The sequence below is a fragment of the Cheilinus undulatus genome, linkage group 5 (genome assembly GCF_018320785.1).
Source record: "Cheilinus undulatus linkage group 5, ASM1832078v1, whole genome shotgun sequence".
In the NCBI taxonomy this organism is placed as follows: domain Eukaryota; kingdom Metazoa; phylum Chordata; class Actinopteri; order Labriformes; family Labridae; genus Cheilinus; species Cheilinus undulatus.
The window spans coordinates 11,059,629-11,083,458 of record NC_054869.1 but is presented as its reverse complement, the minus strand read 5'-3'; the positions used below and the strand labels follow the sequence as shown (position 1 = coordinate 11,083,458).

The window sequence follows — 23,830 nt, the reverse complement described above, 5'->3', positions numbered from 1 at the left end:
AAAGCAGCAGCTTAATTAGAATTAACCACATTTCTTTATTAAAACAAGAGCAAAGAGCCACACACAGATGTTCATGCATGTCTCTCAACTGGCTCCGCTGTTCATAATCAACGCAGTTCTAGCCTGGAGAGCTCAGGGTAAAGTACTGGGGCTGCACATGTCCACTTCCTCGTTTTGTCTTGTCTCCCAGACTGGCCTGTGCTGATTGTGACAGAAAGAACACTCAGGAGGTTTACCAGATGAATGTGAAATATATCCATGCAATGGATAAATGAAACAGTCTATCTGGTGTGTCACATTACTTAACTCTGCCTCTTTGTCTCCTCCCTGGTTATTTGAAGTTATTTTGAGGCAGCATATTCAATATGGAGACCACTCTGGATTGCCTTCAAAGGCCTCTTCAGTAACCAAATGGCTGATGTCACTCTGACCTTGTCTAACATCGTCTACAGTCTATGATTTAAGCACATAAATCAGTACTTTCCACTTCTTTGATGATATTTCCCTTGATATGTATTCATAGTGTTTGTAATAAAAAATCTCATCCTGCTTTCTTTCAACTGTCAAACACATCACTCACAATGAATCTCCACCTCAGAACGGCTGTTACAGCAGCATTAACAGGCACAGCCTATAACTACACAGGAATAATGCAGTTAGTTTGTAATGATCTTTTTTGTTGCTTTTGTAGGCCACATAAGGCTTTAGTATAAATTTCAAATCCGTTCATGATTAGTGAAAATCCCCTCACAGAAGCTCTAAACATAACTGTCAAACAGGAGAGGCACATACAGAGGACAAACTGTTCAAACACTCCATCCAAAATAAAGTCCAAGCACGGACTTCAAATGCTCTGTTGAAGCATGGCACACAGACCACCTTCTATTTCTGAAGAAAATAACATCCAGTCCTGGTTTAACTCGCACTCATTATGGTGGAAGTGGGTTCCAAGGCCAGGAAGTTTCATTGCTTTCCAAATAAATCTCACTAAACAGAGTTGTAATCCAAATTCCTCATCTTGTGGAGTCCTCACATTACAGAAAAGCTCTCATAGCTGAGCCTCGAAATCACACCTTCACATTCGTCTATCCATAGCTGGGAAGATTTAACTGAAGAAACTGAGTTAAGTTGATTGAAAGAAACTTAAAAAAAAAAGTTTTTTTCCATACAAAGCTCGGCTGGTTTCTGACTGTTTCCACATTAAGGAAAAGCAGCTCTCAAATTCAAACCAGCTCATGAAAATTTATAAAAAAGAAAGAGGCCCTTTAATATTCCTCTCTTTTACGGAGTGACACAGAGGGTTTTCATTACATCGCTCGCTGCTTGCAAATCTGAGACATCAACTTTGATTGTGCTACACAGAACCTGGCAGGGGAACAATCAGGAGGTGCTGTGGGCGGCTGGAATCGCCTGCGTGCCACTCAAACTTACTGCTCTGATTCAAAGCGTGAAATGTCTCCTATTTCAAAAATGAACAGAGGTATATTCTCTTTTGTAAAAAGGCAGAGCATACCCCTGCGATCACCTCTATGTGGCACTCAGAACGGGAGATCCTCGTTACAGCCGCTCAGCTGTGTGGAAGGAGGAACATGTCACTTAGCGTAAACAGCCCTTTGGATCAGTTCTCCCTGCTTAAATACCCCCATCCCACCCTGTCTAACCCCCTCCTCTGACACCCCATCTCCTTGTGCTGTGTGGCGTCAGCTCCAATGAGCTCCAGATGTGGCCTGGCACCCTTCCAGTCACGGCACTGGATGTGGTTTGAAGGTAGTTTTGAAAACACCACCCACCAGCGGACCCAATGAAAGTTCCTCAGACTGCAGCAAGAGGTTTGAACGACCTGCAGAAGCGCAGAAGTGCAGCGCTGCTCTCCTGTATATGCATGTGTTACTTATTGAACATGCTTTGAATAAGTAAGTGTATTAGACAATTGTTTTAAGCATTTCCATCTGTTTCTAAAGACATGAAAATATCAACATCCTTTACTCACCCTCAGGCTTCCATCCGTTTGTTTCAAACAAAAGTACTGCTTGGAAGAGCTCTCAATGTTGTGTTCTGATGCAAGGTTCCCAGTCATTTTCCAGGACTTTTTCGGTGATGGTTTAGCTGGTAAAACAGGAACGCATGGTACCCAAACACCAATATGTTTCTTTCTGTGGAAGCCTGGATCAAAACAGACAATGGCTACAACCACAAATTCTTATATGATGGCATACTGATCATAGAATAACTCAAATACACAAGCAGATCAAGAGAAAATCATAATAAAAACGTAACTGCGCACACTGATGATTTAAACCAATCAAGCTTGGTACGAGTTACCAGTTTATCTAAGGATACTTTAACCACTTTAATACTTTAATACTTTAATACTCCTCCTCATGTTACTAATAACATGAGGAGGAGTCCTAAATGGCGCTCTGAGCAGAGGTGGAAAAGGTACATCACTATTGAACTCAAGTAAAAGTATAGTTAGTCTGGTTAAAATTTACTTAAGAAAAAGCAAAAGTACTGATTGATAAATCTACTCAAGTAAAAGTATTGGCCTACAAATCTCTTAAGTACATAAAAGTATTTAATTTAAAGTTAACTTTAAGTACTGAGCACCTCCTGAGGAGTTGCACAGTGATATACAATCTTTTCTTATTGGCAAGAACAACAAGAGAATAGATCTCCAACCAGGTTGTTCAGGTGAAGTCACACCTGTATCAAAGAGTAAAATACACAGCAAATTTGACAGTGTTTATTAAACTCATGTAGAGTCGAATTTAACACTGCATCTATACTAGTCCACACCACATACAGTTAAACTACACTTTAAAGTGTTGAAAATTTTACAGTATAACAGAGCTACAGGAACTCTTGGAAATCTGTGGTAAGGTGGGTCTCCTCTAGTATGAAGAGAGCAGAGTCAACCTCATAGTAAGGCAATGCATACTAGAATGAAGAATATGCAATACGCAACCTTAAGAAGCACCGATATGTACTTTTCCATTACATTGAGCGGCTTGGCTCTACTTGGTTTGACTCCAAACAGCAGCCCAGAGCGGCAGGGGATTTGCCTTTCCATCATAACCAGGCTAACCGTGCAAGGCTGCATCTAGAGATGATGAGGTGGCATTTTGAGTCACAGACGTTAAATAGCTTTGCTTCAGTAAGCATTGTTTTAAGAGTTTGCCATTGTTTATACTTCAAAGTTTCTTTCTTTATTCTTTTGGTAATCTGGCAGTTATTTCAAAGTTTGGTGCAGCGATTGCCACTTAAACACGTCTGCGAGGCAGCCCAGAATGATGACGAACTGCTGTGACATCACCCCGGCGCACTTGGACCCTGATTTAGAGCAGGAGAAATCTTGGTGGTGTTTGTAAAGTAAAGTAAATCAGCTTGGCTTGGTTTCAATCAGCATGGCCAAAATTCAAAGTGGAAAAGCCTGAAAAGTCACAGGTGGGAACTCTAACTCAGTGGATAACTTCAGTCATGGTGCTAATGTGTCTCACAACAAAAACAACAACAATTCCTCCAAAAGAACCTCAGCAGGGATCCCTGTACAACAGGCAACACTGAAACACAACTAAACACGTCTTTAACACATCTAAACACTGCCCAAGGGCATGATGGGAAACTCCCAGATTTGAGATGGCAGTGGGGAAAGCCTCGAACAGTTGACTCCTTACAGAGTTGAACTAACAGTGGATCAACACTGTCAAATTACTCCAACACTGAAGACTATTTCACTCAGAATGAAGTTAAAAATTACATTTTGGGAGTTAAAAAGGAAGTATAAATTGTTTACCCCGGGATTTCAACACGGCTGTGAACAGCTATTTGGGATGTAATGTGGAATCATTCGGTCATTATGTCCTACTGCAGTCAACAGAGGAAGAAAAAGTACAAGAGTATTGGACTTAAGTAAATGTACAGTTACTCTGGTTAAAACTTACTTACAAGTACCCCAAAAGGTACTCAATTACAGTAATTTGAGTAAATGTAATTAGTTACTTTCCAATCCTGGATATCATACAGTTATACCTGTTTTTAAACCACTGTATCAGAAGTTCAAGGTACCCAATATTCGATAAAACCTTGTTTTAAAATCACCAAATAAAATAACCATGCAAATTTCTGCAGTTTAAACGGTTTTGTAACAAAATGTTGCCAACATATTATGCAATTTAGACAGCGCTCATTTTAACATGGACTGTAAAACTATGTGTGGAGGTTTGTACATTTTTAAATCTTCTGAAATGTTTTATTCTCTGGATTATTGAAATAATGAAGATTGTATTACTTATGATATCCAAACTTATCAAATAAATGAACATTTGGCAACCTTTTTAAGTACAACTGTCCACTGTTTCCTGTCTGAAGAGGAGTTGAGTGGTTCGATGTCATTATTTGGGGAGAAGAAAGTATTTTCTTTGAGTGGGGAAGCATAAATGTTTTACTTCACAAGCTCTAGGTTTCAGTTTTTGCTGAATTACTCAGAAAGAAGAGCTTAAAAAGCTGAACAAGTCAGTGGAAAAATATTTTGGCTGAACAGGACTGCTCTTGTAGACCATGTCAAATTTACAAACACTTGTAGAGAAACAAATATGTCAGTGACCACAAATTTGATTTAAAATTCTTTTTGCATTACCAGTGAATAACTTTACTGATGCATCATAGGTAACTCAATATGGTGGGACAGTGATGTCTCACTACTCGCTGTAACGGCTTCACTGATGCTTTTCTCTCTTTCTAACTCTTACCCTCTTTAGTTTTTTAGACAGGGAGCTGGGAGGATCGAATGAGGTCACTGAGTTGGAGCTGCCAGCTGATTCAGATGGTCTACTGGGATGAATGCTTCAGATTTTAAGACAACAGCTCCCCCTGCTGTCTAATATTTTTAATGACACAGGACACAGGACACAGGACACAGGACAGCTTCCAAAGAGTTGGTATATTGTGTAAATCATGGATAACAAAACAGAAAACAGTGAGTAGCGAGGATTTTTGAACTCATATTGAATTGAACACAGCTTAGAGATAAGGTATTTGATGTTCAAACTGATAAGCTTTGTTTTTTTTATTGTAATCTGAATTTGATGCCTTGAACAAGATTAAAAGTTGGGACAGGGTCAAGAAAAGACTGTGGAAGTTGTAGCAAGATCCAAAGACACCTGGAACATTACACAGGTAAAAATTGGTAAGAGGTGACAGCACCATGGTTGGGTATAAAAGGAGCACTGCTGAGAGGCTCATGAACATCAATGCACAGTTGCATGGACTTTAGAGATTTCACCATATATAGTTCATAATATCACTAAAAGATACAGAGAATATGGAGAAATCTCTGCGTGTGAGGACCAAGGCTGGAAAACCAACATGAAATGGCCGTGATCTTTGATCTTTCAGGCAGCACCGCATCAAAAACTGGCATTATGTGATGATATTACCACATGACTCAGGAAAACTCAGAAAAAAAAAAAAAAACAGTTTGATTTTGGAGGTAGTGGCCATGAAGTCCTCCATGCTGAAAAGGAAAAGGACCATCCAGATTGCTATCAATGCAAAGTTTAAAAGCCAGCATCTTTGATATAATGGGGGTGTATTAGTGTCCATAGCATGTGTAATATGCACATCTGTGAAGGCAGCATTAATACTGAGAGGTAAATACAGGCATTGGAGCAACATAAGCGTTCAGGCGACGTCTCTCTTAGGGCTGCCCCCGCTTATTTCAGCGAGACAATGCCAAGCCACATTCTGCACGAGTTACAACAGCATGGCTTCACAGTAAAAGACTGCAGTCCAGATCGGGCTACCTTTGAAAAAGCATGGGATATCTTTAAGCGCAAAATATGAAAATTGAAACCCTGCATTGTAAAACAACTTAAGATGTCTCTCAAGCAAGAATGGGAAAGACTTTGAATTAGTGTCTTCAATCCCAAGACGCCAACAGAGTGTTTGTAGAAGAAAAAATGATGTAACACAGCGGTAAACATGCTCCTGTCCAAACTTTGTCAGAATCAAGTCTAGAATATGTGTATATGTACAAAAAAACAACGTCCAAACTTTTTGGAAATGGGGTCTGTAAACTGAACCTGTTTAAAAATGTATGTTTTTTCTCTTTGTAATTCTTTATTATTACTACCATTTCTATGCAGATCTCGTGCAACGTGTATTATTTGTGTTTTTTTCATTGTGTGAGCTATTCCATTTACAAGTGGATTGTGTCTACATGTGAATTGTTCTTTGCCTTCTGTTTTCATTTGTCACTGTGGTGGCAGTTGAATGTGTGCAGCACGTCTAAGACAAATTTCCTTGAGGGGACAATAACATGAATCTTATCATATTGGCACTTTTTCAACCTCCCAACATGATAAGATTCATGTTGAATCTTATCATGTTGGGAGGTTGAAAAAGTGCCAATATTTGGCTACTTCACTAAGAGTTTTTTTTTTTTAATCTTTATTAGTTTTTTTCAAACCTCTTTTTACTTTCATCCCCCATATTTTTCAAAGATTTCGGGCTTTTATGCATTTCTTGATGAGGACAACAAATAGAGATGGAAAGCAGGAGCAAGTGGGGCATGCTTTGCAGTGCTGAGAGTTGGAGTCAAACTGTCATCTTTATTCCTTGCACTTTCAAATTTACTGGCTTTAATGATTTTTTGGTCAGACATATTCAATATCGGAGACATTTCCTGTCTAACTACTACTGAAGCCAAATAAGTGCTCATTTTAGCAGGATTTTCTTCTTTGTTGTGTTTATTTGGGCATAAAATTCTCTTAACTATGACTTTTGTTTCACAAAAATAACAGAAGTTTCGTACAGAACTTTGATTCTCAACTGGTAGGTCAGGACCCAAAAGTGAGAAGCGAGGCCATTTTTCAGTGAGTCGCACATGTGTGCCGGGAAAAAACATATGCAGCAAAAAGTCAACAGTGTGCTTTTTTACTGAAAGACATGTCTCAATCACCTTATTCAATCACACATTTTGTTCCATCTCAAGTCTGAACTGACAGATTTTCAATGAATAACAACTGGCTCTGAATGAAAAATGTAAACAATTTGGGTCACGATTTGTCGTCAAAGAGATGATGGTGGGTCTTGATGCTAGACCAGTTGAGAACCGCTGTTTCAGATGGTTTCTTGTAGCTTTCATCATATGATTACATTTCAGAGCCTGCAACTTTACTTAGAATCAAATTATCAGTTTGAATTAGTACTTTGGTCTTTTAACACTCAAGAGTTTGTATTTCTTGAGTTAAAAACATGTAGTGTTGCCATCTTTGTTTTAAGGGAGCTTGTGAGAAGCTCTAGGAACATTCTGACTTGGATTTGCTGTTTACATGTTAGTACCTGTTGCTACAACTTCAGGACAATAGTTACGGTAAAAAAGACAAACAAAAAACAAAAAACAAAGATCTTGTGTCAAATCTGCTCCATTGAGTGGCTTTTTCCTTAAGTCCTGTGAAGAAAAAGGAGTCAAAAGTACTGAATCTAAGTAAAAATGTGTTCGTCTTTTTTGAGATGTCTGATCTTAACACTTGTGCATGCTCCTGATGTAGTGTTCTGATTTCACCCAGCTGGTTTTAAGAGTTCTTGCAGGTCTCCCTGGGGTGCCAGCTGGTAGGGTAGCTGCAGCCTCTTGTTCACCTGGCTGCAGAGTGAAGGACTTTGCTCAATAAGTAGCTGACACACTTCCTTGTGCCCCTGTTCTGCTGCCTGATGGAGGATTTAACATGACACATATAAAAGCACAGGTTAATGTATGATGTAACTGTCTTTCTTAAACATTTTATTGTGTATTACTGCAGGTAGTTCAGTACCTTATGTAAAGGTGATGCACCATCGTCATCACAGATCATTGGATCTGCTTTATGGTGCAGCAGGAGTCTAACCACATCCAGATGCCCGCAGTAAGCAGATCGATGGAGTGGTGTTGCACCGCCTGGTGTCTGGGGAGATGCACAACCACCGTTCTCAAGCAGAAATTTGCATACGACATGATGACCACTGCGACTTGAATAGTGCTGCAATAAAACACAAAAACAAGGCAGAAATTTAGATTTGACTGCAGATACAGCACATTTACAGCCAAAAACGTCTCACCAGAGCTGTGTACCCAGCTGCATCTCTTAGGTTTGGATCAGTGCCCTTCTGGACCAAGGATTTGACTCGTTCCAGGTCTCCATCCATTGCAGCAGACCAGATACCTGCAAAAGGATCGAAAGAGTGACAGTGAATTCAGGAATGAAATATCTGTTAGGTGTTTCAAATGCAGAAGAGTTTAAAGTTGTAGGACAAAAATATCTTTAATGATACGAATATATTTTTATGATCTATTTGTTCTCATTGACAATTTAAAGGATAAATAATGGAAAACCTTGTTCTAAGATTATTCTTTATTCTTAACACATTTTTGATATAATTTTTTATCTTTACAGTTGACATAGAGTTTAAAGGACCAAAACTGATTGATTGTACTTAATTTACATGCCATGCACAAAAAGTCCAACCCTCATCGGTTTTATAAGACACCAGAAATACAACTGCTGTTCTAAAAAACATAAATACATTACAAGCAATTACAAAGATGGCTGATCCTTTTTTCTAGCTCAGTAATAAACAATCAATTCGGCCTTTTCTCCCTGGCTTTGCAGATTTAAGCTGCTATAAAAAGGGTCATTTTCTGGAGCTGAACTCAAGTTTTTCATTACCATCCAACATGAATCTCGTTCTCAGTTTCCCCAAAGTCACACAATAAACAAAACTTGGAAAAATGCATCTATTTCAACAGAGAGTGAATCCAACCAAAATCCCAGGAAAACTCCTGCACACTGTCCAAGTTGTACGCCAATGTTTTGGTGCAGTTTTGTTACAGTGCAGGAGTTTGCACGCAGTTTGTGATTTACATCACGACATTTCCCAGATTAAAAGTATATGCAAATCAAAACGATGGTTTATATCCTTTAATATTTAATAGAAGTTTGAATTCTAGTATTGTCACAACCCTACCTCGTTCAAAATCCATTTCATTCAGTGTCTGGTAAACACTGGGAGAAGACACAGGATGGGAGCAACACGAACACTGGTGTCTATCAGACGCCATGGTGTTCATTAAATGTTTTCACAGGTTTTTACCCATTTAGTGTCTCAAAACTGAACTTGTGAACGGACAGTTCCGCGTTTCTTCTTCTGTATTCAGTGGTCAACAACATTGTGGTGCATTACCACCACCAACAGGACGAGCTGCTGAGCCCCACAACAACGTTAGGAAGCCAGTGAATTAGAAGATAACACAAAAATAAATTTTAAATTTGTGGTAGAAGCTGAAGCGTCGTGGGTTTCGGATGTTTAGAGGAAGAGGAAAACAGCGAAGGCAGCTGAGCGTATGCAGCAGACAACCGAACAACTGAACGTGCTTACGTAGAACGCACCGACCAATAGCAGAGCAGCACTCAGAGGACACCCTTCAGGGACCGCTTTATTTGGAGTATTTTCGGCATATATTATTTCATTACACAAATCCAGCTGCTGCACATACATTTATTCCGTGGCGATTTAATGTCAATTAAAGTTGAAGTAACATCTAACTGAAACGAGTACATTCAGTCATTAACTATCTTTAATAACAGCAACTTGTGATTAATTTATAACATGTCAAACATTTCCATTTCAAAGTTCTGATCGCTTTTGATAGCTTTTATTTTGTACACTTGAGGTGCACGTTGAACATTTATTGAAATTCTATCTGTAAATACTGACCAGAATTTTCCATTAAAAAAAGTTTATGAGCTCTGTGCGTGTCTCAACCTCACACTCTCCGTTTTTCCCGATAGCTCCTGAATGCGTCTTTTGTCTCGTGTTGTTGTCTGATGTTGCTAGCTAGCCAGCTTGAATCGGCAGTCAAAGTGGGAGCTGGCTGACGCCAAATTATTGTAGCAATTGTAACAAAGTACTCGTAACCAAAGCACGTAAAGAATGAGAAGAGTTACCTTATTTATCAACGGGACGTCTAAAAATGGCAAGGTGGGTAAACAGCTCAGTGTGGGGGCTCGGGCCGCAGTATGACTGGCTTTTTCCACTGGAGAGACGTGTTTCATTACAGCTCAATAACGCTAACCTCCCTGTCTATGTACCTTTTGTATTAATATATTATTAGTCACAGTCACATGAAGTCAAGGAAGTCTTTGTCTTTATTAAGTTTTTCCCAAGTGAATGTCACTGTTAACACAGCCTTCCTAACTGCGACTTACTAATCTTGTATTTTCCAGCAGTGACCTATTTTTTGGGCCTTAAATCCTTTAAATCCCTCTGTTTTCCTTTTTTTAGGTTGTAGCAGTGTACGGGACCTTGTCAGACTTATTATCTGTAGCAAGCAATAAGTTAGGAATCAAAGCCTCCTGTCTGTACAATGGAAAGGGTGGTCTCATAGATGACATTGCCCTTATAAGGTAAGGTTGAACTTGAAATAACTAAACTTGGCACAAAAGGTAAGGACGTTTGTGTTTGGTAGATTATTTCTTTGTTGTAAAAATGCTTCTTGGCAAAATCTTATACCATTGTAAGGCCTGTTTATTTCCCTTTTAAATCGTCCCACATTTGTAAGGAGCATGCATTTGTGGGATGAGCAGCAGAGCTGAGTATGTGGGTTGTGGCCATGAAAAAATTTTGCCAAAGCTTCTCTGCCGATGCCAAACAGCTTATCTTGCTTTTGCTATAAACTCTTGTTTTGAGCATCTGGTACCCTCAGGTGCTGACAGAATAAGCTGTTTGGCATTGGCAGAGATGATTTGGCAAATTTTTCATGACATGCTCAGCTCTGGCGGTTATCCCACAAATGCATGTTCCTTGCAAATGTGGCACCATGTAAAGAAGAAAGAAGACAGGCTTTCCAGCAGTAGCAGTTTATCACCAAGAGGCATTGTTACAGCAAAGAAATAATCTGGCAAACACAAGTTTCTTTATTTTTTGTGCTAAGATTATGCTCATTTTTGGCATGTCGACTCATTCTGTGACTGTTTTCTGTGTTTCTGACAGAGATGATGATGTGTTGTATGTGTCTGAAGGAGATCCATTTATTGGTAAGTGTTGACAGGTTTCACCCACTGTCACTGAAAGTGTGAAAACCATTGCGACTTGTATTCTTCTGCTTTTTTGCCTCACAGATCCTCAAAATGAAGCCAAGGTCACAGCTGATCAGCAGGGAGCTCACACTGATTGGCTGACACTTAATATCGGTGGTCGTTCCTTCACCACCACCAGGTACGTTACAAAAGACGTGTGCTAACAGTGCGTTCGTTTAAGTTGTCAAAATGATCAGTGCATTGATACTTTTTGTTATCAGGGGTTTTAAAAATGATAACATCTCTGCTATTACAATCAGTAAAATATTCAAAAATGTATCTTTACAGGAGCTCTGCATGCATATATTTTGTTTTACTCAGTTTCCTCTGATGACATGTCAATTTTGTTTGTTTCTAGAGATCCTGAGAAATAAACACATTATCAGGGGGAGATATAGCACTGTTATCTACAGATCAAGAGATATTTAAGGGTCAGGATCTTGAGACAATAACCAAAATGTACATGTTATCATGGAATATGAAGGAAAATAGAATGTATGGGTTTATGTCTGCATAGTGCCACCATGTATCATAATCTGTTTGCAAGATTTTTTTAAGCATATATTCAAACCCAGTGGGAACAGCGTAGGTTCTTGATACAGTCTCAAGCAGCTGAGAACCAGTGATTGAAATAATAGATAACATCAAAAAGTACTGAGGCATTAACAAAGTGTATGCACAGCACTCTCAGCTTGCAAAATGCCTGCTCAGCAGAGGTGGAAGAGTGCAAGACTAGTGCACTCAAGTAAAAGTACAGTTGCTGTGATTAAAACTAGGGCTAAACGATTTGCAAAAATAATCTAATTGCATTTATTTACTCAAATATTGCGATTTAATATGTGATTATTATTGGGTTAATCTTGTGTATTTCATTTAATGAATAATTCCATAAATAGGACCACGTGTATTGAAAACAATGTAATACCCAAAGTAATTAATCCATAGTAGCATGAATCTGAATGGTGCATCAAGACCTAAGCTATAAATGAGGCGGCTGGGGTGGGGAACTGAGGCTGGCTACCAGCTGATCGCAGCTCGGGTATGACTTTCGTGAAGTAACGCTAGGCTTCATCAGTTGTAGATAGAATGGGCTAACTATTTTTGCTCGTATTGCAAATGTGATGTCATTTGCTTTGTTTAAGGGCATTATCATGTTTATGTCACTCATTTTGATGAAGAAAAACACACATAAAACACAAAAAGGAGAATTTTTGTAAACCATTATAAGATATTGACACTTAAATGTTTGCATTATGTGCATAAAATCTCTGCCCCTGCAAAACATTGATTTATTAAACTGGTATTTTGACACATTTCAAGTTAAAGAAATATTGCAACTTCTGTGATTTGAAAATTACAGAAGGCCAGATTGCGATTTCATCTAATCTGCAATTAATTGCCCAGCCCTAATTAAAACTTACTTGAGTAAAAGCCAAAGTCTTTGAGTCTATAGTTCAGTGTTTCCCAACCATTTTACTTACCTTGGAGCCCCCCTACATATACCAAAGAAAAGCGGAGCCCCCCAGGACCCAAGAGAGAAGAAAAAGTGACACATACCGTTAAAAATCAACATAGAATTTAATTATTTCACTGATAAAGCCCTGAAAAAAGACAGTTGCATGCTTTTCTTAACAAAAGATTATATTTAAGATTATAAAAAGATTTATAGTGGTTTTAATCAATATTTGCAAATCGAATTTTGACAGCCTCAGAACAGACAAAACCTCGCGCCCCCTAGGATCTTTTGTGGGCCCCAGGTTGGGAACCAATGCTATAGATCTACTCAAGTAAAAGTTAATTAATAAGTAATTCGTTTAAATTTTATTTTAAGTACTGAATAGCTGCTGAGGACTTGCACAGTAAATTATGATCTTTCCTCACTGGCAAAAACAACAAGAGAATCAGTGTCCACCCCATTTATCCAGGTAAAGTCACACCTCTGTAAGAAAGTAAATTACACACAAAAAAATGACCATGTTAATTTAACCTGTACAGAGATAATTTTAACACTTTTAAAGTGGTCCACAAAACATTTAGTTAAACTAAGCGTTGAAAGCGTTAGATATTTTGCTAATCCGCAGTAACTCTTGAAAATCTGTGACAAGAACAAAGAAGATAGTAAGCCTCATAGCAAAAAAAGAAAAGCTAATGAAGAAAATGCACTATGTGTCCTTTAGGAACAGCTAAAGTCAGAGGCCGGAACTCGTGGTGCAATTGTGTCTCACAGAAAAACAACTATCACACTCACACTTCCTGTGACATCAGATGCAAACCCTCTATAAAACCAGTTAATTTATTACATAGGTGTACTAGAGAGGAGTGTGCAAGAGTTTGCCTGCAAAGGAATTCATAGCCCAAAAATAAGCAATATTGGGTGTCCAGGATTTCTGTTTTTGTTGCCGTTGTATTGATACAGGTATTGATATTGTTTGTTTTTGTTCTAGTATTGTATCTTAGTTTAGATTTATGGTATTGTGTAACTCTGATATTTATGTTTGTTTGTCGTTGAAGCTTCATCTTTATTCATTGTCTTCTGTGTCACATGTGTCTGTTTTGTGTTCAGGAGCACCTTAGTAAGCAAAGAACCCGAGAGTATGCTCGCTCACATGTTTCGAGAGAAAGGTAAATTATAGCTCTAGAGTGGATCAGTCAGTTAGTAAGCATGGTCTTAAATGTGAGCCATTTATTCAAACGTGTTCTCTCCATCTCTGTGTTTTTCCAGATGTGTGGGGGAACAAACAGGACGAGCATGGAGCATACCTGATCGACCGCAGCCCTGAATACTTTGAGCCAATTCTCAACTACCTGAGGCACGGACAGCTCATTATCAATGACGGCATAAATATACGAGGTGAGTTTTTCTAGTAATTATGAATAAAGCTGTCTATCTGAATCACTCTGACAAGGGTCGGTAGTTACATCCCCACCAAAACTGAATCAGAATCCAATTATTTGTCCAGTGATTTGACTCTGGTTTTTGCATCCCTCTCGCTGAAAAGACAAACATATTGACATATGGTACTACACTTAGAGAGAAGTTAGACAAAGGTAGCCCTAACACGGACACTAAAACTATATAAATAGTTCTACAGTGGAGGTGAATTGGCCTTTTTTGTGAAATGATAATGTTAATGAAAAGGTATAAAAAATAACAATAAAAGATAAATACAGTTTTTTAAGCACAACACATTTATTTGTACTTTGCACATTGATTTGATTATCAAACAAGCAGTTTTGACAAAGAAATTATTCCTGTGACTCCTTTTGGTTTACTTTGCTCTGAAAAGTTGAAAGTAGAAAAATAATCCAAAATGACTTCCTCTATGTTTTCAAGGTGTCCTCGAGGAGGCTCGCTTCTTTGGAATTGAGCAACTTGCTGAACAGCTCGAGCTTCTAATCAAGGTAAGTACGGAGTGCAGAAGCCAAATAGTTCACTTTTAGCAATGTGATTACTCCTTTGGTGTCAAGACTCATCAAGACTGACTCAAGTTGCATTTCCACCAAGCACCCTGGTTCTGTTTGGCTCATCATCTTTAATAGTTATATGTAAAAAGTTGTGAAAGGAACCAAAACAGCTGATCTGTACCGTCTTACTTTTCTGTCACCCCTCTGTATCAAATGTCCCTATCTGACTATCAAGAGTGGAGCTAGACTGATTGCAAGCTGTTGATTGGTCAAGAGAATCTTAACTTCCTGTGCGACAGCCATTATTATGGACAAACCTGAAATGTGCCATGCTTTCTCCTGAGCTGAACAGCTTTTCTCCCTCATAAACATGCTTGAAAAGGAAGTGACGATGCACTATAGTGGTTTGATTTAAATTACAACTCAATTCCAGATGACAGTTTACTGGCTGTAGTGAATAGGGATGCACAATATTGGAGTTTTACTGTTATCTGATATGTCTCTATTTGCTATATTGTTTGATATTGATACCAATATATAGATGTAAATCAGACCTGAAACTTCAGTCCTTAGAACACTTTAAAGTTTAAGGATGACCAAAAAAGGAAAGACTTTAGTCCCTAGAACTCATTTTGATTTTTAAGAAATGAGGATGAATTAAGAAAAGGACTTAGTCCTGCCTAAAACTCAGCAAACATATTCATACATAAGGCAGATATTTACAGATTATATATTAGAGCCCGGTCGATTGATCGGCGGGCCGATTATAGCGTATCACAGATCAACATCGGCCAATATGTAGCTGATATATTAACTCTTAGAGCTCACACAGCACGGATCCGTAAAAGCTCTCTGTTTTGCCTTTCTAATCATGTCTTCCAAGCATTCATAGCCCTTACAGGACGTTATCTAGTGAGCCTGGAATTGGCTGACTTTCTGAAGTCTCTGAGGACAGTGTTGTCCTATACAACAATATGTGACACAGTTTATAAAAACGTTGATAACTTTTGAACCGTTTGTCATAGAAACTTACTCCTTTTTTCATCTGAAAGCTGACCATTTTGCCGTTCATTTGCTAACATCGATGTCTCCGTAGCTCCAAAGGACGCTGTTGTAGTGAGCCCGGAACTTTGGTGACTTTTTGAGGTCTTTGGAGATTAAATCCACAGCGTTACATCTGATGAAAAAGCGTCTTTTTATCCATTTTTAATCCATTTTCGATGATGTACTTTGACTTTCTTCAGTGGGCAGCCATATTTGTTGACATACAAAGCATTGTGGGAGTTGTAGTCGACCGGTTGCGAGATGCAGGAGTAGAGAATAAACAATGATAAATGCAACTGTTAATTCACATGTCCACCATTATCTAATAAAAGACAATTATACAGCATTTTAAAGTCTTCTAAGTTGCATCTTTGTGAAATAAACAAATATAAATATAAGAATTTGTGTTCATGTACAGTATATATCCTGTGTTTATCAATGTTCTTATTTCACATATCAGCCGATATATCGGATATTGGCTTTTTTTTTAGCCCCCTAGATCGGTCTCGGCATCGGCCCCAAAAATCCCATATCGGTCGGGCTTTACTATATATTGGCTGTAAATTTTCATATCTGCTAATACCATTGATTAACTTTCCAACCAAAACATGCCAATAATATTGTGCATCCCAAGTAGTGATATGTCGTTCCCAGATGAGAGCCAGCTTTGTCTTATGAATGACAGGAGCCAGCTCACGTTTATGAGCCGGTTTCCATTTTTTATTAGACAAGAAAAAGCTGTAATGAAGAGCTGTTAGAAAGAGTGGCTCTTACTACTGAGCAAAGCCAAATGACAAGAATCTCTTTGCTAAAATTCTTGCTCCATGGCCATTGGTAGTAGAAATGCAAGCAAGATCAAGGTTTACTGTACCAAACCATGCTAAATTAAACTGAATCAAACCAGAAATTGACCCAGTGTACTCTGCTATTCAAAGCTTTTCATGCAAATCCACACATACTGCTTTTATTCTTATTGATTTCTATTTGTTTAAATGTACTGTTTATTGTGATGCAGATTTGTGTAACTCACATATATACATAATTTTCTTTCTTTTATTTGTTTATCAGTTCTTGCCTGCATTAGATGCAAAAATCAACTCTAATGCTGGCTTTTTCTCTGGGAATTAATCAGTTATTTCTGATATTGAAACAGAACTCACAGCCACCTGAGGACCACTCACCCATTTGCCGCAAAGAGTTTGTTCGTTTTCTTCTGGCAACACCAACCAAATCAGAGCTCCGCTGTCAGGTACGGCTTATTAAAATGATGTTTATGTTTTCCCGCCAGTTCATTGTATCAAATAAATGATTTCGTTTCTACTGTTTTGTGGTTCTCAGGGTCTTAATTTCAGTGGCGCTGATCTCTCACGACTTGATCTGCGTTACATCAATTTCAAGATGGCCAATCTGAGTCGCTGCAATCTGACACATGCCAACCTGTGCTGCTCTAATCTGGAGAGGGCCGATCTGTCAGGAGCCAACCTGGATGTAAGTGGGAAAGTTTTTTTTTTTTCTTATAAGAACTTCAGGAGTCATGCTAACAGGAAAGGATGCACCCAGCAACTCTCAGTGGGAAGGAAACATTTCTCTGTTTTTGTTAGAAAAAATGTTTGTGTTATTTATATTTGACAGCCTTCCGGATGTTAAACAATAATCTAATCTTTATGTATTTGCCAACTTTACACCTAACGTGCCTTCATTGAGTGGTTTCATTCAGTATGAACTCACTAAAACATTCACATCACTCTGCTTGTCTTTGAAGGGTGCTAACTTACAGGGGGTGAAGATGCTCTGCTCCAATGCAGAGGGTGCTTCTCTTAAAGGATGCAACTTTGAAGATCCATCCGGACTGAAGGCCAACCTTGAAGGTGAGAGAAATCTGTCATGAAATGTAAAAAAAATACAAAATCCCTTTAGAACATCGTGGACAGGGCAGGAGAAGATAAGACACCCACTCACTCTTTTGTACTCTCACCATCAGCTGCAACATCATACAGTCTGTACAACACACACATCATAAAGCAATAAGCAGCATTAGCTAGGTAATATTGCAGTGAGTGCCAATTTTAGAAGTAGCATTGATGACAGGAATGTAGTTATAAGAGAAGGACTTCCCTCCTCTAGAGTTTAGTCAGTTTGAGCTGTTAGCACAGGCAGCGAGTGCTGAGACAATGCAAAGGACATGGAGCGGCATGAGAGGATGGTAGATGTACCCATTCAAGGTAGACTTAACATGTGTGAAACGATGGTTAATGCTGCCATAGAAGACAAAAGTTTGTATATTATGTTTTGAGAAAAACATGTTTATTTGAGAACCCAGGAAAAATAATGACACTACACACAGCCCCACAGGGTAGATTGACGTCTCTGATTGATGGAGGGATTCTTAAATATTCTGGAAATATTGACCACCCCTGTTATTCAGCTGCCACCAGTCTTCTTAATAAAAGACTGTCAGCAGGAAAAAGTCATCTGTGGTTTTAGTTATTCTTTGACCAAATGTTTTTTGTGATCAGGTGCTAACCTGAAAGGAGTCGACATGGAAGGAAGCCAGATGACAGGAATTAACCTGCGTGTGGCCACTCTGAAAAATGCAAAGCTGAAGAATTGTAACCTGCGGGGAGCCACTTTAGCAGGGACTGATCTGGAGGTGAGTTTGAGTGGTGAAGAAGGATTATGTGTGAAAACGCTCATGTTGACTCATCTTATTTATCGAGCAGCCTAAAAAGACTCGGTAATGCAGATCCTCATTAGTTATTTAGTATGTCATGTCTGATCATTATGTTTGTAAGTTCCTGCTACATCCAAGATGTTAAAATGTTTTTATCACAGAATTAAGCAGCAGAACACCTATATCTTACACATGAACCTCCATCCACTGGGTACAATAAAGTAATTTGTTGAAATACAAATTTCAGGGTTTATGTTTTTGTTCTGATGTGCTTGGGCAAAATTTTCAGATACATGAAATAGTTCTTGTTGGAAGTTTTACTCACGATTTGCAATTTAAGCTCATTTTAGGGTGGACTTACATTGTAGGTAGATGTCGATATTTTGATCTTAAGTTTAAGTTTTGCAAACATCTCTGAGTTTCTTCTTGTTTTATGACTGCAAGGTGAATATTTTCAGGTGTGAGACTGTTTTTTGGACATAAAAATGTCAACTAAGCTCTGGGATGCGTGCCATCTCTGATTCAAAGAATAAATGTAAAGCAGACATGGTCATCGACTCTTGAAGTACCGAGCACTTTAACCCAGATAAAATTGAAGTTTTATGTGGCAGGGCAGGACGCTGTCTGCTATAATATTGTCAAAATTAGATGAACATGTGTTTTTGTAAAATCAGGATTAGAAACATGATCTACAACAGCATATTAGGGCCACTGTAATAAAACAGTGAAACAAAATATACATTTTTGAGATAATAAAGTCTACATTTACAAGGCAACCTACTCAGAATTTCAGTTTGAAAAGTTGTCAGTTTACATGGAAAAAATTAAAGTTTCCAAGTTTAAAAAGTCTTAAATTTTGACATAAAAAACTCAAAACTTAAAGTTTTTATGATCATGAATTTAAAACATTGTAAAGGCAAAAAATGTACAAGAAAATGATAAAAGTGGTTGGATTTCAGACTTTATAATCTCTAAAATTAAAAGTTCATGTTCATTTACGACTTTTAAAGTAAAAATGTTTTATTTTAGTCTTTTTCTCTTAAATTAATGACTTTTTATATTTTGAGTTTTTTCTTTAAAGTTAATAGATGCCCTTCATCATTTTCTTTTCCAGAGTGGCCTTTATACACCGTCGCAATAATAGTTTATACAAATATTGTTTTTCAAGAACAAGTGTCACTAGGCCTATTATTTTGACGTTTTGTCAATGAAAACAGTTGAAATTGATTTCTATTTTTTCCATGAGGGTCCTCTGAGGGAGCTCAGCTTTACTTAGATACGAGTAGGGGAGAAAAAGGTTTAGAACTGTTTAAGAGTATGAATATCTGCTCTTTCCTAGCGGTTTAAGATGGTAATGTGAATATCAGAGGGTGTAAGATTGATGATTGGGCAATAGAAACTAAACTTACGTGTCAACTTAAGTTTTTGAACATCTGCCGTTATTACAGCTTTCCTTAATCAGTTGATCATTATTTAAAGGAAACGGTCAGATACTAACGGTGATAAGGATTTGAGAAATTTAATTACCACAGCTCAGTCTGAGTCCATTTTCTCCATGATCTTATACCCAGACACGAGCCAAGCCATCACAAAGGGAAAAAATCACTGAGATAGATTTTAAGTCAGCCCTAAAATGACTTTCTTAATCCTCCCGTCTTTGCAGAACTGTGATCTGTCCGGCTGTGATCTCCAGGAGGCCAACCTGAGAGGGTCTAATGTGAAAGGAGCCATTTTTGAGGAGATGCTGACCCCTCTGCACATGTCTCAGAGCGTCAGATAAATGGGCACAAACCCGTAGGTCCAGTGTGAACGTCAGCTGGCTTCTTTAATGCTCTTTTCCTCAAATATATTCCCCTACTTTTCAATCTTTACCTGTCTGCAGCACAGGTACCTGTATGCACATCCCTGGCATTCCACCTACCGTCTATTATGTTAGCTTTAAATATCTTGCACTAGAATTTATTCAGGGTTGTCCATGTATGTTTGTAAGGTAGGATCATGTTTTTAAATGTTCAGCTGCGTTTATCACCAAACAGAAATAATGTTACTCGTGTATTTTGATGTGTTTGAATGCTCTTCAGTGACTATACACATTTCATGTTTTACATAATTTATATTCATGTTATGTTGTTGACATGGTAACGGGAGTCTGAATCAGATAATCTGTGTGCAGTGAAGTTCAGAGCTTCACTGATGCTGCTGTAGCAGAACCAGAAGAGGTCACTTACCAATAACTGTGCTGATATTTGTTCCTGTTTTTAAGTGTGTTACTTAAATTTGCTGGATTCAACATATTCTAAAAGAAGCAATGCAAGCCAAAGCCATAACGACAGCAGAGCCTGAAAGGTTTGACGTGCTGTTAGTGCAACATAAAACTATGCGACAGGCTAGTTTTAAACACAGCTTAGGTATGCAATACGTGATTTACAGCTGTGGGGTTTTCAGAAGTTGTTCTTAAAAAGCTTTCTCTTGTTTTGCGCTATGTGAATCTACCTCTTTTTTTTTATCTGTTGTGTGAGCGATCCACAGTTGCATGCATTTATTGTAATGTTTATGTATGACATTCATTATCCTTCCAGATGTCACATTGAGAAAATAATCCACTTTGGTGTGCTTTAAGAAGAAGCCATTTTCACGTGTCGTTAAAGCGTGGACGTTTTCTCCACGTCTATCACTTAATCATGCTTTGATCTTCTTTACATGTGTGTGTTAACTTGTAACATGTTCTACCTTTTCACCAAAAGACATTTGGTGCTTGTAATCTTAATGTAAATCAAATCCAGTGTTTCCAAAAAAAAAAAAGACTTCCAAAAGAATCGTTCCTAGATTAGGAAGGTGTCGTCAGCTGTTTAGTCGAGGGTCTCTCCTCAGTATGTTTGCATGTGTGAAGAGTTGTTTTCTCTCGCTGTAGCTCAAAGCTGCTCTGATGCAATACTATATTCACTCAGTTCTTTTAACAGAAGGTACCCAGCCTGTGAGAATGAATGATGAAGGCAATCAAAGTCGTGTCAAATCAATGGAAGAGCTATGGTTATTTATTTTGGTACATCTTACTAAATGCAATATGGGGCAAAGGCTGGTTTGTGTTTGAGGCAGAAAGTTCGGGAATGCGTCCCTATCTATGAATATTGCACTCGACCGTGGAAATATATTTCCATAAACGACTGTTAAATAAACTGCTATGAAGAAGAAAGAGTCTCCAGAGGTTTTTTTTTGTCTGAATCTCTTTCACTTGACTTGAAGATCAGCTTGTGTGCAGCATTTTACAGTGTTAATGCAAACCAGATAGAAGAAATCAAACATCAACAGACATACTACCACTACAAAAGGCACTAGGGCTGTACAATATTGGGGAAAAAAGTGACATTGCTTCAGCTATGGAATCAGCAGAGCGCTAGTGACTTTTATGTACCATGACTTAGCTCTGTGATTTTACATGGTCATCCGCTTCATGGCTGTTAATGTTGCCCTTGAACGCTTCAACTTTCTAACAATATCACTTACAGTTGACTGTGGAATATCCAGCAGGGATGAAATTTCACATACCGTCTAATTGCAAAGGTGGCATCCATCACAGCATCACACTTGAAGTCGCTGAGCTCTTCAGAACGACCCATTTTGCATCACAAATGTTTGCAAATGGAGACTGCATGGCTAGGAGCTTGGTTTTATAAACCTATGACAACAGACTTCAATGAAACACCTAAATTCAATAATTAACGGGCGTGGTCAAATACTTTTGTCCATATAGTGTCGGGGTGTCAAACTCAATCACAGCAGGGGCCGAAATCTGAATTTAGGATTAACCTGAGGGCCTAACAGGATCAAGATTTAACCAAAAACTATCAACCGTGTTTTCACAGGTATTGAATCATAGGGGAAATTAAACAGTGATGATACAGGATTTTAAGATTTCTAAAAAAAGACTCAAAATGATTAAATATCACAGCATCAATGTCACTGTGTGTCCATGTCAAATAAATGCTAAATAAATAAAAAGAGTTAAAGGCTCAAAATCTGAGCTAAAACGTCAACTTCCTAAAAGTCCTAAAAGTCAAAATTCAAAATTAAAAGTCAAGATAAGGTTTTAAAAGGCAAATATATGAGATAGGGACTTACAATCATGAGTTTAAAGGTCAAGATATAAAATAGAATACAAAATAAAGAGTTTAAAAGGTCAAAATAGAAGATTATATTCAAAATTGTGACTCTAAAAGGTCAAAATATGAGATAAAATTCTAAATCAGGAGTTCAGAAAGTGAAAGTATGGGATTAAAAGTCAAAGTTAGGAGTTTAAAAGGTCACAATATGATTTAAATGACAAATTTTGAACCTTGAAGGTTACAAAATGAGAAAAAGGTCAAAATCATGAATTTTAAAGGTCAAAATATGAAAGAAAAAGTCAAAATCCTAAGTTTAGGTCATAATCTTAGGATGCAAAATAAAAATATGAAATGAAAACAAAATAATTTCTTTCCCACATTCTTGACTATTTCTACTCTCTACGTTTTCAGATTTTTATGACTTAACAAGGGAGTTTTTTTTTTTTTTTTTACAGTTTTTCTCAGTCGCTTTGGTACATTTCTCGAATCATCCTCGACATTTGCAAAACAGGAAGTGCATTTCTCAAACAATTCATACAAATAGCAAAACACCATGGAATACCTGCAAAAGCCAGTCTCCTGCTCAAAATCCTTAGTTCATCTCTCAAAAGTAAATATCTGTGTCAATGAACATGTCAGTGCCATCAGAATGACAAGTCCTTGTGTCATTGTGTACGGATAAGACAGTCGGATTGCTTAGTCATGTTGTCAATATAACAGTGTACTCTGGAAGGATGTTCTCATGTAAACTATGGCTAAAGTTTTGATGACAATTATTGTAAATTGTAAGTCACACCTTAGTGTATGTGGGAGATTGCAAGAGACTGGACAAGATTCACATTTACGCTTTTACTGTTTGTACTGTAATTTGTTGATAGACCATGTCATTGCGATACAGAAAGAAAAAGACAGCACTGCATATCACAAAGAAAAAACAAAAGTAGAAATGTGAACACAGGACAATCTTCTTAGGGAAAACTGAACATGCAGTGCTGTAGGAATTACAGTGCAGTCTTCCTACACCTCCTGACGTTCCTGTATGTTGGGCCACAAATTCTCATCCACATCACAACGAATATCTTCTCTTGTGATGCAGCGTGGAAAAAGTCTTTTAGAGTGTCTTATCCAGCCTCTGCAGGTATCTGCTGTGATGTCATCACAAGCTGCATCCATGGCAGCCAGAAGGGTCATCTGTGTATGTGGCTGGCGATCATATACTTTCCATCTCCATGCTGAGAAAATTCCTCAATCATCAAATTCTCCTCAATCCTATCATTGGTTGATCTAATGCGTCACACATTTCCCTTCGTTAGAGAAAGTCAAGATTCACCTGGGAGCAATTTACCAATTCAGGACAGATTTAGGAAAAAAAAGTCTAATGCTTGACAGCTATTATGACAACATGTTCAACCATTTTGCATGGGAAGACTTATGCGATGAACTAATGCCTAAATGTTGTGAGGGGTGAGACTATTCAGCAGAGACCCATGATAATA

The 23,830-nt window shown here is 38.0% G+C and overlaps 2 protein-coding genes across 2 annotated transcripts; one reads left to right on the top strand and one right to left on the bottom strand.

Annotated features, from left to right (window-relative positions):
* Window positions 1-6,728: 6,728 nt before the first annotated feature.
* On the bottom strand, window positions 6,729-9,379 carry ankrd39 (ankyrin repeat domain 39). The gene is made up of 4 exons (XM_041788651.1): window positions 9,001-9,379; window positions 8,095-8,198; window positions 7,812-8,015; window positions 6,729-7,707 (listed from the first exon to the last, which is right to left on the bottom strand). Exons 1-4 carry the CDS (start codon window positions 9,101-9,103, stop codon window positions 7,561-7,563), a joined length of 558 nt encoding a protein of 185 aa, XP_041644585.1. The 5' UTR covers window positions 9,104-9,379; the 3' UTR covers window positions 6,729-7,560.
* Window positions 9,380-9,843: 464 nt separating this feature from the next.
* On the top strand, window positions 9,844-21,418 carry kctd9a (potassium channel tetramerization domain containing 9a). Its single transcript, XM_041788611.1, has 12 exons — window positions 9,844-10,014; window positions 10,318-10,439; window positions 11,026-11,069; window positions 11,154-11,250; window positions 13,675-13,733; window positions 13,834-13,962; window positions 14,446-14,513; window positions 16,714-16,809; window positions 16,899-17,048; window positions 17,323-17,428; window positions 18,077-18,210; window positions 19,895-21,418. The coding sequence occupies exons 1-12, from the start codon at window positions 9,967-9,969 to the stop codon at window positions 20,009-20,011; spliced, it is 1,170 nt and encodes a 389-aa protein (XP_041644545.1). The 5' UTR covers window positions 9,844-9,966; the 3' UTR covers window positions 20,012-21,418.
* Window positions 21,419-23,830: the final 2,412 nt, after the last annotated feature.

Coding starts and splice junctions, on each gene's coding strand:
- ankrd39 (XM_041788651.1), bottom strand. CDS start 9,103: ATGAACACCATGGCGTCTGATAGACACCAGTGTTCGTGTTGCTCCCAT. Junction 8,199..9,000: donor TGAAATGGATTTTGAACGAG/GTAGGGTTGTGA, acceptor ATCCTTTTGCAG/GTATCTGGTCTGCTGCAATG. Junction 7,708..7,811: donor GTGCATCACCTTTACATAAG/GTACTGAACTAC, acceptor ATCCTCCATCAG/GCAGCAGAACAGGGGCACAA.
- kctd9a (XM_041788611.1), top strand. CDS start 9,967: ATGAGAAGAGTTACCTTATTTATCAACGGGACGTCTAAAAATGGCAAG. Junction 13,734..13,833: donor TCACATGTTTCGAGAGAAAG/GTAAATTATAGC, acceptor GTGTTTTTCCAG/ATGTGTGGGGGAACAAACAG. Junction 13,963..14,445: donor TGACGGCATAAATATACGAG/GTGAGTTTTTCT, acceptor TATGTTTTCAAG/GTGTCCTCGAGGAGGCTCGC.